At 33.9% G+C, this 13,113-nt stretch overlaps 1 protein-coding gene across 1 annotated transcript in view; it reads right to left on the reverse strand.

The window, feature by feature from the left end:
* Positions 1-3,830: 3,830 nt before the first annotated feature.
* LOC108769287 (uncharacterized) overlaps positions 3,831-13,113 on the reverse strand; it is a 36,846-nt gene continuing 27,563 nt past the window's right edge. Inside the window, exons 3-7 of the mRNA XM_018520184.1 lie at positions 11,715-11,886; positions 9,086-9,147; positions 4,931-5,063; positions 4,668-4,779; positions 3,831-4,536 (exon numbers count right to left, since the gene is read on the reverse strand). Of these exons, the coding sequence (XP_018375686.1) occupies positions 4,438-4,536; positions 4,668-4,779; positions 4,931-5,063; positions 9,086-9,147; positions 11,715-11,886 (578 nt within the window). The 3' untranslated portion in view covers positions 3,831-4,437. The remainder of the gene's footprint in view (positions 4,537-4,667; positions 4,780-4,930; positions 5,064-9,085; positions 9,148-11,714; positions 11,887-13,113) is intronic.

Below are 13,113 nucleotides of genomic sequence, written 5' to 3' on the forward strand. Positions count from 1 at the left end.
ACCCGCAAGAATGAGCATAAGGATTGTCATTTCTAAGAACCAGCCATCGGAGAGTGATGCGGAATAAAAATTTGGGAATTCGCGAATTTCGAATAAGATGGTATCATCTAACAGAATAAAAAATTAATGGCCGTAAGTATCAGTTAATATTATTGCTTTGATATTGACTAATCATTATAACTAATTGATCAACGAACGATATCACACAATACTAATGCAAATTGAGAATGAGGTTTCGTAAAATATTGTTTATTCTTTATTTTGATTTTTAGCACTTTCACGAAGTTGTGCACCAAAATCCTAACTATGATAGTATATGAAAATCGGCAAGAAATCAAATTTGGAACAATAGAGAAAATATATATCACATATAATCGTATTTTATGATATATTGAATCGAAAATGGTCAAATTTTTGAAATTAAAAATTCGCACTTATAGAAACCATGGAATATTAATTATTAATTTTGAGTAAACTAATTTTGATCGGCGTATATATCTTTCGTTTGACTACAAGAAACCGCATGACATCGTTTAATAGTGTTATTTCATACATCTAAAATTACAATAACTCAACATGTGATATAATTTAAATAATGCTATTTACTTCAACTATGTAGTAAGAGATAATTATCGATGGTGCGCGAAGGAAACCGCATTTATATCATGTTTTTGGATGACATTTTGGTGTCGTTATTTTATACTTGTGTGTATTCGCATGGAATACAATACGCGACGTTATCTGATGTAATAAAATGTCATCTGTGTGATACATTAATTGTATAAATTAATTACCCTCTTAAAGCTGGTTATCATAGTGCTTCATTTATCATCTCTGACGACGACAATTTACAAGATACAAATCGTAATAAGGCTCTCGTTTGATTGGCTTGGATTCGGCCGAGTCAGGAAAAAGCGTTAGAGATTAGTGGAAATACTACTTAATCATCGAATGACATGAAAAAGAAAGGTCTTAAATTCATCAAGATCTCCACATAGATTATCTTCAATTACAATATCGTACGCTAATGTTCCAGCAATAATTTTGTTGTGTATATAAACATTTGTTTATAGAATATGGAACAATTAATATTATCGTTTGATTTGGAAACAAAAGAAAACATATGTTTAAAATATAGGACAAGTGACAATTTTATTATCTGGAGACACGGTAGTGTCTCAGCGCTAAGCCAAGTTTAGCTATACATGTATGTATACAATGGAAGTACTAATTCCAAGATATTTTATAGCGAGTACTTTATTAATAAATTCTTTAGAAATAGCATCTTAAAATTAGAAGCAAAGGCCATTGTTTTTCTTTCATGCCATCCGATAGTTCTGCATTAAATACGCATTCTGGATTTGGATGTGACACAGTGCACACAATCATACATTCTATTCTCAGCACTCGTTTCGATACTGTGTATTTCATACATTCCTTTTCACAAACAAGTCCTTATTAAATAGTTTTATTGAAATAATAAGAATAATTTCTAATATTAAACAATTAGTCATAATTAATTACATTAGTTAATAATAATAATAATAATAATAATATTATACGTATTATTATTATTATTATTATATATTACGTAACATATATAATAATAATAAATTAGGAACCACGTACAATATGAAATATGGGAAATTAAATTAGAATACATTTTGTTAATGAGGACTATTTATAAATAATAAAAATACCATTTGTATATTCGCTTTTATAAATGTTTAGGCCACGCTTTCGATTCTTACATTAAGCTTTTTTTCTCTTTCTCTTTAGCTCTATCTTTTTGTAGTAAGCAGAAATCTTGAGTAGTTTGAATAGAGAAAGCCGTTTGTTATTATAACTATTAACGTGTCTCAAAGCGACGAGCGACGGGTGAGTGATTAATATGAAAAAGGTGAAACAAAACAATATTTGGAAGCTTTCCTTTTTTATATACTCGAGAGTATCTACAAATATACAAATTACTATCGAATCGTCGTTTAATGTCTTCAGTACCTGTTCTGTCACTCCGTTAGGTATGTTCTTTTAACAAATTATATAATTATAAAAATATGCATTTCAGTTTTTTTTTAAGCGCAGTGCATCATGGTACGATGAGGTATCAGGCTGATGGAACGTAGTAATACGATGTGGCAAAAACGTTGCTTTTTATAATTAATATAGCTTACGACCCGAGATATATTTAACGTAAAATAATTTACTATTTACAAGAAACCGAGACAAAATGACAAGAAGGCCTAACTTTATATACGCGATGAAATATCTCCAAATATACATATCAATTCCACTCTATTGCATTGTTAACATAATATTTTTAATGCTGTATAAACTGTAAACCAGCAATCTGAAAGTTGGAAAGATTTTGAGCAGAGAAATGAGATGTAAAGAAATTATAAATCTGGTAGCAATTGTGCATGTAAATCGGAGACTGAGCCTTTTATCTAAATAAATAAATAACGAAACAAGAGAGAATGATGCATGATCAATATAATTTAATATTAAACATAGCAGTTTTCTTGATTTTATGAAACAATCTAACAATGCCGGCATCTTACTTTTTACTTCTTACTTTTTACGAGATGAATATTAATGAGAAATGATATTCGAAATTAATATCTGAAATCATATGTATGCGTATATTATTCAGTATTTGTTTCATTGTTTCGAAATCGAGATAAATAGGACGAAAAATATCAGCAATTCTTTAAATTTCATATTCAACTCTCATCTATGCAAACAGATGAAGTTATTTAGTCGCAGTTTTTCGTGAAATTAGCAAATTATGATCTGCGCAAAGTCATTGAATTTATTATTCTACCGTATTTGTTGCTTTATCTGTAATAATAGCTAACGGCGCTTTTAATTCTGTTTTTTTTTTATTTTTATCGCTTGTAATTGCAGATATGGAAACGAAAATTAATTCACTATAAGTACGTCATTTTTGTGTGCCTAAGATTTGATAAACGATATTTCGCGTTACAGGAGCAAAACGTCTTGAGAAAATATTTGTCAATATATAACAGTACAACGCCGGATGGCGATCTGACGTCAATAGACTTTCTAACCGATTAGTAATAAATAGCATCTCTATTATTAGCGGCAAAATGTATTTCACATGTGCTTAGGGAACTATTGCTTTCTGGTAAGACATCGGATTTAATCTAGATTTAAATCTTAGATATTTCTACATAAGACACATATGTTCATTAACCCTTTGATACTAATAGTACGTTCCATCGCGTTTACGAACATTCTTTGGAAGAGCCTAGTGAAAGTATAATGTAAGTTACTAGATCTAATCGCAACGTATTAGACCTCTGCGACGAGAATATGAGCTATTGTAGAACGTATTTATGTTTATATATTATCATATGTATCCGGAGATATATCAGATTAAAGTCTTTTACGAATAACAAAGTTAGGATAAAGTACAAGTAGCATACGTACCAAGGATCAAAGGCTTTACCTTGTCTACTATCAGCGCTTTACAGTTATTGATTTTTCAATGTTTTACAAGATTTTGTCACTAGCGTGTATCAGCGTCCTGCGCTCGTAACACGGTTAGCAATTGGACGACGCTCATCGCTAATTTTAATGAGAGAAATACACAGACAATTTTCTTTCTCTCATTCTTATTTGATCTTTCTTGATCAGGTGTACCACAACTATTTGCTTTCTTACAAACGAGAGTAGAAAGGCACTACTTTTACAACTCTGTGTGTGTGTGTGTGTGTGTGTGTGTGTGTGTGTGTGTGTGTGTGTGTGTGTGTGTGTGTGTGTGTGTGTGGGTGTGTGTGTGAGCGTATATTGTTTTTCTTTCTTTTTTCGTTGATGAGTGATGACAATAAGACGCGATACTATACAAACGTTTACATAAAAATCAACATTCAATGGTCGCGAATCTGTTACTTTCACAGAAGAATTTACGGAAATGTTTCATCCTCGAACGTCACGTTATTCATGCGAAGTCCATTTTTAAACTTTTGGACGTAAGATTCTTCGTGAATTGTCCATCGAGATGTTCGTTAGAAGGAATACACAATAATCGACGAGCATTAATGTCCCTTCGATTAAACAGAGGACATGAGTGCGACAATACGGGGAATGTCTTGATATTACGATATAATAATCGAAAAGAGCCAATATCGTCGTGCCGGTACGTGTCATCAACTTAGAAATCGTACTTGATTTGTGTTCGTTTTTTTCAGCACCGCGTTAGGATGGTCAATCACTCGCTGAATCAAATAGTGGGATTATTTCCAGTAAGTTCGCTAATAAAGGCTACTAAAGGCCGCTGCTGTCTCGAGATATTTTAAACTATCTTCAACTAATCGAGTAGTTTATTTGACGATCTTTTGTACGTCTCGAGTATCACCGATAACGAATCCTCGCGGCAAAACGTTGTATATGGACGACGCGTCACGTAGTTCGCTATTGGCTCGGGGGCTTATTCTCGCTGATGGATGCCATCCTCATCGATTCTGTTTCTGGACAATTCCAGTTGGGCATTCTCGTTTGTTCTATCGTTGCCTAAGAAAAGATATTTCGAATGATGTATTATTATTATTGATTGTTGCGAATTATCGGAATCTGCATTTCACATCTAGCAAACATTAATATTTAGATAGAGCTACGTGACACACACACAAGCTTTATCTTACCGAGTTATTAGAATTCTTGGCCATGAAGATCATAAGAGAGCGGCTGCGGTTACTAAACGGCCTCAGCTCCGGATCTCGGCCAGGACCATCCACCGTATCGACGCAGTTATTGCTGCAATAAAAAGAAAAAAAGCCGAATGTAATATTTACTGTGAGTCTGTACCACAATAAGGGTTGTCAATTCCTTCGAGAAGTCAAAGTTGTGATCGAGTTCTGTTATAACTAAAATAACGAGAAATAATAAATAATAGACTATTAATTACCTCGATCGTAATTCCTTCTGTTTTCGCTTACAATGGATATAAGCCGCTATACAAATGATAACGACGAGGAATACTGCTATTGTGGCACCGCCGGCGATGCTGGCTGTCTCCAACATTACTCGTTGCCGTGAAGCTATAAAAAAGTCATTTTTATTTCCACTTTGTTAAATTATATATTCGGACGAGAAATAAAATACGATACTTCAATACCTATGATGCGATTTAATAATTCTATTTACTTTAATTATATTTTGGTAACAAAAAAGAAAGTTCCAAAGCGTAATAGATTTTAGTTTTTAAATTACAAATGTTGTTAAATATACGATAAAAAATATGATATTTTTGTCTAGAATTTGTAATATACAATAAATTAATGATATTAATATGTGATTGAAGTTTGGAAAGTTCGTGGAGCGAAAATTAAATATAAGCCTACACTCAACACTGAAATAACAGACAATCGAAGATCACTCATACATATATGTGACCGAAAATTTTCCATGTATGTCCAGGCGTTTCAAACGAAAATCTAAAAGTGCGAATAAAATGTCTGAAACTAATGACGATTAAAAAAAAATAATTCGTTGAGATCGTGTACACGGAAGCGCTCCGAATAATGGCGAACGCCCGTACGATCGACCGTACATGCGCTCGCAAATTTCCTACGCTTGTCCCTGCGTCCGGAACCAAAATCTAAAAAATGCTTATATAATGTCTGAGGTAGGGATGTGCGATCTCGATCTTTTATTCGCCAGTACCCGATTTTAAGATAGATCGATATTTAATAAGAGATCGATCGTTCTTTGAAGCGTAGAGGCGGATTCGGAAATTCAAGATATATTTTGATATCATTTCATTCCTGTTATTCAGTACAGTAATGATTATTGAAATAAGTTTTTAAAATAATAATAATAATAATAATAATAATAATAATAGTACCAACAACAGTGACTTTGTTAAATTGCTAAAATCAATCAAATACTTTTGAAGATATATAAAAGAATGTACGAAATATTTTGGACAATTAAAAACAAAGCATGTGTGTGTGTGTGAATAAAGAAATTATTACGTTTATAAAATTTTATTCATTTCATTTTCATCATAGAGTAGTTAATTCCAGTATTCAATGTTGACATGAATAATGTATTACTAAGACTTGCGTTGCGTCTTATTAATGCGATGCTATGCAGAAAATAGATTTGCTGACGTATTGTTTTGTTTGTGTACATTGTTAGCGCGAAAAAAGTAATTATAATGCGTCTTATTAATGTAACGCTATGTAGGAAATAGATGTACTCCTATGTGCAATAGGCCAGTAGCATATGCAGCATTGATTGTGAATTGTACAGTGGTTTGATACTGTCAACTTTTCAATGGAAATAACGTGCAAGTGTGCTTCTTATTAATTTAAAATGAATATAACATGCAATTGTGAAGCTTACCAATATAAATTGAAAGTAACGTGCAAATACGGTGTTTCTTAACAAAGGTACTTATTTCATTAATAATTTATTGCATTCGTCAATAATTTTTTTCATACACTTCCCTTTCTACTGTTGTTAATGTACAAAGAACATTCTAATAACCCGTGTAAATTTGTTTATCCTACTTCACTGTTAGGAACGTAATGCTTCAACTTCCTGTAATGGACAAAGAAAAATTTTCATAAAGGTGCCAACATTAATTCACGATTATATTCCGAAGCTCGATTTCGTATTTATGGTCGAGGACGTTTATTGGAATTTCTCAGAAGTTAATAACCAAGGAGATTCTTCTGAAATAATATCACCAAGATCTCACGAAATTTCAAAGATTGAGGTAGATAGGCGGAAATTAATTATCAGTGCATGAGAATTACATTATTAGTGCATGAGAAAAACATTAAAAAATATGGTATGTTTTTGAAATTGTATTACATAAATTTATTTTTATATTTATAGAATATAAATTAAGAAGTAATTCATTGGCTATACCTTTATTAAAAACGAGTAATTTTTATGTATATATATATATATATATATATATATATATGTGTAAGTATATGTATATATATATATATATATATATATATAATGAAAATTAATTTTTAATGTACACACATATGGTTTATTTCTCGTTATTTAGTGACAATGCTCTTTGACAAAATGATACACATGATGGATGGTAGTCATAGAAGCATGCAAAGCATATTGTCTTTCTACATCATGCGCACCGAATAAACGTTGGTGTCATGCCACAACCACACTTAATCGTACTTCCATTAAAACACACGTTTTAACATTCAAAAAAGCGAAAATTACTCGTTTTTTAAATATCTATCAATTTCTCCAGGTTTGAAAGCGATCCGTCGTCGTGACCTAAAATCACGATTTTCTCGAAAAATACGCAGAGGTGCAATTTACTGCTTTACAGGGATTATTTTTTGGTGCTCCAGAATAACCGTACAAAAGCTGATCAAAATCCGTGAAATACTTGTAAGTCTCTCCTTGTCAGATGTGACTGTGCGCCGAAATATTCGGACTTTCAAACAATCAATCTGAGACGCTAATAATTTAAGATGTGATTAATAAGATTTTCCAGAATATTTTCAATTCATTATAAAACATTTTTATTGCATTATATCTTGTAGAACAGTATATTTACTTTATACACAAAATTAATAATTTTTAATAATCGTGATGTTCAGCTTCGGTCTTCATCTTAAGATTTGGCCAACTCCTCTTCTACCACCTACCACCATGATAACCACCACGATAACCGCCACCCTGATTATCGCCACCTCGACCACCGCCACCTAGACTACCGCCATCTTGACCACTGCTACCTTGACCACCGCCACCTTCTACATCATTGCGGTCGTCACCATTCTGTGGTACATAAAAATAAATATGTTGTAAACAAAAATAAATATACTAGAGAAAGAAAAAAATATTAGAGATGTACCATATATCCGGAAAGTATCCGATATTCGGTTTTTTGCTATCCACAGATAACCGAATATGTTATAATAGGTAAATATAACATACTATTCTGTTGTTGCTGCTGCTGCTTTTGTTGCTCCAAAAGATCTCATGATGCTTCTGCTGCTCTTTTTGTTGCTGAAGCACTTCCTTTAACATACACTGTTTGTTTTCGATAGGAGTATCATCCTCCAAGGGCATACGCTTAGCAGCCTCTGTAATTTCTTCAGAAAAGACCAAAAAATAAAAATGTAGATTATAAGCCGACGTGATTTTCGTGTCAAAATGACGACAAATAAAAGAGAATACTGCATAACAGAATATGGTAATCGCCCGGAATAAAGAATCCTACAAACTTATCATAACATTATAGTAAAAATGAAAAATTCTTACGAAATACGCGTTTAAAAATTATGTAATACTTACTGTAGACACTGTTTCAGACAAAATGCACATCATCGTGTATTGTCACAATTATAGTGAGATCAGAAAGGTGAAACATTGCGCAAGACGGGGTAGGAATGGACGAATTTTGACCACTAAAACGCAACCGGCAATGCATGGCAATTCGAGATCACATTGACCATTCATGATCACATACGTAGCAAAGAACGGTGGCAGTTTAGGGCCAAAATTTGCCTGTGATGAAAACGTATAAAATCGGTCAATCTTTATAGATTTGGACGTGTTGAACTTGAACTATCAATCTCAACGAATTATTTTTTTTTAATCGTCCCTGCGTCCGGAACCAAAATCTAAAAATGCTGGTGTTAACCTGAAACTACTGACGATTAAAAAAAAAATAAAACCCGTAGGTAAACGATCTCAACGAATTATTTTTTTTTAATCGTCAGTAGTCCCAGGAATTTTATTCGCACTTTTAGATTTTCGTTTGAAATGCCTGGACATACGTGGAAAATTTTCAGTCACATGTATGTACGAGTGATCGATTGTCTGTTATATGGACTTACATTTAATTTTCGCTCCGCGAACACTCCAAATTTTATTCACATAAATTAAGTTAATTTTATCTTTTTTATATGTATTATACACATTATTTTACTTTTAACCAAAAATTCACAATAAAATTTGATCTCTATTGTCGTTTCACTGCCAAAGTACTTTCGAAAACTGTTTCCGCATCGTATTGCCAAAGTTATCAACAAAATCTTTCGAGAACGGCAAATCTACTTACGTAAATAGGAACCATCTAAATCTTTAAACTCGCATCTTTGTCCGATATATCCATGGGCGCATCTGCGAAACAAAAATTACAGGTAACTATATTAATTAAAGTTATCGAAATACCACAAATGGATGGTTCGTATACTTTTTTTTTGTAATTTGAATAAGATAAATGAACGGACATGTCCGGACACTTACACATAACAGGGAGTTTTTGCAATAACGTGATTCCAGATACGGTGAACTCTAAAGTCACGTTATCTTTTTCTTAAGTAGTTGTTAATAAGAAGATAAACCTGACCTTAGCGTTCACTGTTTATTTGAATAAATGCAAAAACTCCCTAATTTATTATTATTAATCTGAAATGCTCTTTTTATTATAATATTATAATTTAGTTATATTTAAAAATTACAATTAAATTATAATATTATATTTAAAAAAACATTTGAAAAATTAATAATAATAAATTTTGTGTAAGTGTCCGGACATAGATACATATCTGGTCACTGGGACGTTTACCTTAACAGGAAGATAACACAGAATGCTCTAACTGTTTTTGCCATAATTAATCAGTAAATGTATTCATATCGAAAAGTCAATTAGTAAAAATTTAATTGGACTTAATTACAAGCCTAAATTAGACGTAATTATAAGATGTTAAAAGAATCGTTAATTGAGATGATTTACCAAGCGTGTGATTATGTGGGAATTAAAAAAATTTCCATAATCAATTTTACTAAATAGTATTCATTCATAACTTAATCTTCGCCAAACAGTACAATTAATAAAATTAATAGAAAATTATGAATATTTATATCAGTGTTATATTTAAGATTGTACTTTGAGTAAATAAATATTATCATATCCCGATGGCATATTAAAAAATTTCTGTAACATAATTCTATATCACTTTTTAACTTCAATATTCTCATATTGAACGATCAAATTTTTCTATAATATTTAAAATATATCCTTTCACATATTTAGTTTCAAATTATTTGATGTACATAATTTTCCATCTTTGTGTAATCATTAATTTTAATTAATTTTCCAGAACCTTGTCGATAGAGAAATTTTTTGCGAAAAAACGCACTTTAAACCAAAATTAACGCAGCTAAATGTTTATGCTCCAGTTTGTTTGCGGTATCATCCTTATAACAGTAAAACATAATGTGCCGAAAATAAATTTAATATTGTTGCATTGTTAAACTTATGCGATAAATACAATTAATCTGCACAATTTTTTTCTAATAATAAGTAACACGTTGCAATATTAACTTTGTGTATGTGACAAAATTCAAACGAAGCATATTCATACAATAATACAACTAAAATAAAAAAAAACAAAATCGATAATTATCTCTCTTGTTCTCAATTTCGATTTTGTCAACCAATATCTCTCGCAATGTAAGTTTCTGTTTGCTTTTATTCAATTTTCATTCGTACTTGTAAACAGTCAACTGTAATTACTTAACATCGTGTAGAAGTTCTTATTAAGTATTCGCGAGTGTTATATGAATCTAAACAATTGTTATATCACAATCCCTCATTAATGTCATCGTTCGTGGGTAACGAGTTTCTTTTATTGCTAGATTACATTTGACAAAATCCGGTACACGATACTTTAAAATTCACCAGAAAATGTGATTGTTAGATTAATTCAAATTGAACGCGACAAGCGCGAGATGAGAGCCGAACGATTCGATTCAAACGGCAGATCGCGGTCGACAAAGCAAACACCGTGGGAAATAGTAAGGTTGAGTGAGCACGATGTGCTCTGCACTCCTCGATGCTATTCCGATGTTAATCCGATTATTCAATAGATCTTTTTTTTCCCTCTCGCGATATTTAAATTCAACTTCGCTCGACGCTTATGCTTCCAGCATTAATCTTGCAAATGCATCGAATCGTTATTAAACGATAATTGAGGGGATGGGCGGGATAAAGGCCTAATTATGAAATCTTGTTAATAATAAAAATTAAAATAACTTGCTTTTTTATTATATACACAAATGGATACAGTATTAAATGAATTTATGTAATGTCTTTAAGAAGTTACATGTTACAATACTTCTCTATTACGATCAATATTACATAAAAAAGCTAATTGCCGGAAAAAGGGCCTAAGTAGAATTGTGCCTTTATTCCGCCCATTCCCTCAATTATCGTATTCGTGGAAAAGAGAAAAAAATCGAGAGAAAACGTGGATAGAGAGCTAGCAAAAAAATGCTGGCAGTTTGGGAAAAATATCAGCCAAGCACGAATCGACAGGAATTTCAGCGTACGTGTCGAGGTTGCATAGTCACAGATTAACGGGTATACGACGCGAATGGTGCCGTCTTTCCCTCTGGGTGGCTCTTTCGTCCGGAACCGCCACGATTGTTCGTGGCCGAGTCGCACAGTAAGGCGCCTGATGGAGAGCGGAGTCACAATACTTCCGTACGTGTTCTCGCATAAATGGCAAGACATTTTCCAGGATTCCGATTGTCGTGCCATAGCCCGCGAAAATTTCAACTCATGGAAAATCCGCGGATGGAATTTTCACCCGAGTTCATTGTCAGAGTCGACGGTTACTGGTATTGGCGCGCGCTATAATTTCAAAAAAAAAAAAAAAAAAAAAAGATAGACTCGTACTTACAGACAGTTGTATAAGAGAGAGTCGACAATTTTTACGGTGAAACACGTGGCGCCATTCAAACAATACCACTCTGCGTAATCCGGTGGACACGTGTACATGTGGAATGTGATATTCGGCCGGTCCGTTGGCGTCGGCGGCCTTGGTTTTGGCGTTGAACGTGACGAGCAAGCGTCTGTCAATAAAACATACAACAATCATTAGATCCTTTTACATTACATCGTCATGCGTATCGCTTTTTTTTTTCTTTCGCGTATGCCAATAAATCAGTTTCACCAGAGAAGATTTCAAGTTTAACAATTTTATTTATATTCGCTCATTTCAAAAGTAATTATTTTACAGTTCTTATTTGTTCCATTACTATTATTAGTACTATAAACAAATTTCGCACCCCATGTAGATAATCGGTTATATCGGAGATAATTTTAACGACTGGTGATCCTATAGGAGCATTTGGTCCTATTATCGAGATGAGAGAGTACGCGAGTGAATAACCGGATAAGCTACTAAGGCGCTTCAGGAATTTTGTCGGTTTTTCCAGGTTCGTTGAACACAATGGATAGGGTCGTGCTTCTTCCTCGCTCTTCTACTCACACCCTCGCTTTTTTCCAAACATCTACGCACGCGGCACCGGCGACGGTGGCCACCCTAGCGAAAAGGCGAGGAGAGGAGAGGTGAGAGAGAAAGAGAGGAGAGGAGAGGAGAGGAGAGGAGAGGAGAGGAGAGAGGAAGAGAGATGAGGTGAGGTAAGATGAGGTGAGGTGAGACGAAGTGAGGTGAAGTGAGGTGAGGTGAGGTGAGGTGAGGTGAGACGAGGCGAGGTGAAGTAAGGTGAGGTGAGGTGAAGCGAGGCGGGGGAGGGCGGAGGGGGATGAGAGCGCGTGCATCTCGCAGGCGCGAGACTGTACACAAAGCTGCAAAGTACAGCTAAGGCGGCGATGGTTGCATCTGTCCCGCGCGTGGCTGCTGTCCGTCACCTGTTGTAATTTTACAATCTGCCGTTTCCATACCCCAACAACGTTTCACGCTCCGTACGCTCCAGTTTATCGAGCAGGCGCGGCGTTTTATCTTTCCCTTACGAGAAACTCGCGCGTGCTCCTCTATCTCTCTCTCTTTCTTTCTCTTTCTATCGTTCTTATCATTTCGACTTTACCCGTAGTAAACATTTCACAGCTAAAAGTAATCTTTGAGTTTTACGATTGAAAATATCTCGTTACATCACAGTTATTCAGATTTGTCGGTTGTCGTAGTCGCTTCATCTTTACATTAAGAGCAACATTAAGAGATAGAGACCGAATGCAGATGCGAGCGGGGCAGATAAGCGTGTTTGACAGGCGCACGCCAAAAGTTGATCTTTGTAATTGCAGCGCGACGCGAGAGAGGCATGAGGAGCAGGGAAACG

The sequence above is a fragment of the Trachymyrmex cornetzi genome, unplaced genomic scaffold (genome assembly GCF_001594075.2).
Source record: "Trachymyrmex cornetzi isolate Tcor2-1 unplaced genomic scaffold, Tcor1.1 scaffold122, whole genome shotgun sequence".
Taxonomy (NCBI): Eukaryota; Metazoa; Arthropoda; class Insecta; order Hymenoptera; family Formicidae; genus Trachymyrmex; species Trachymyrmex cornetzi.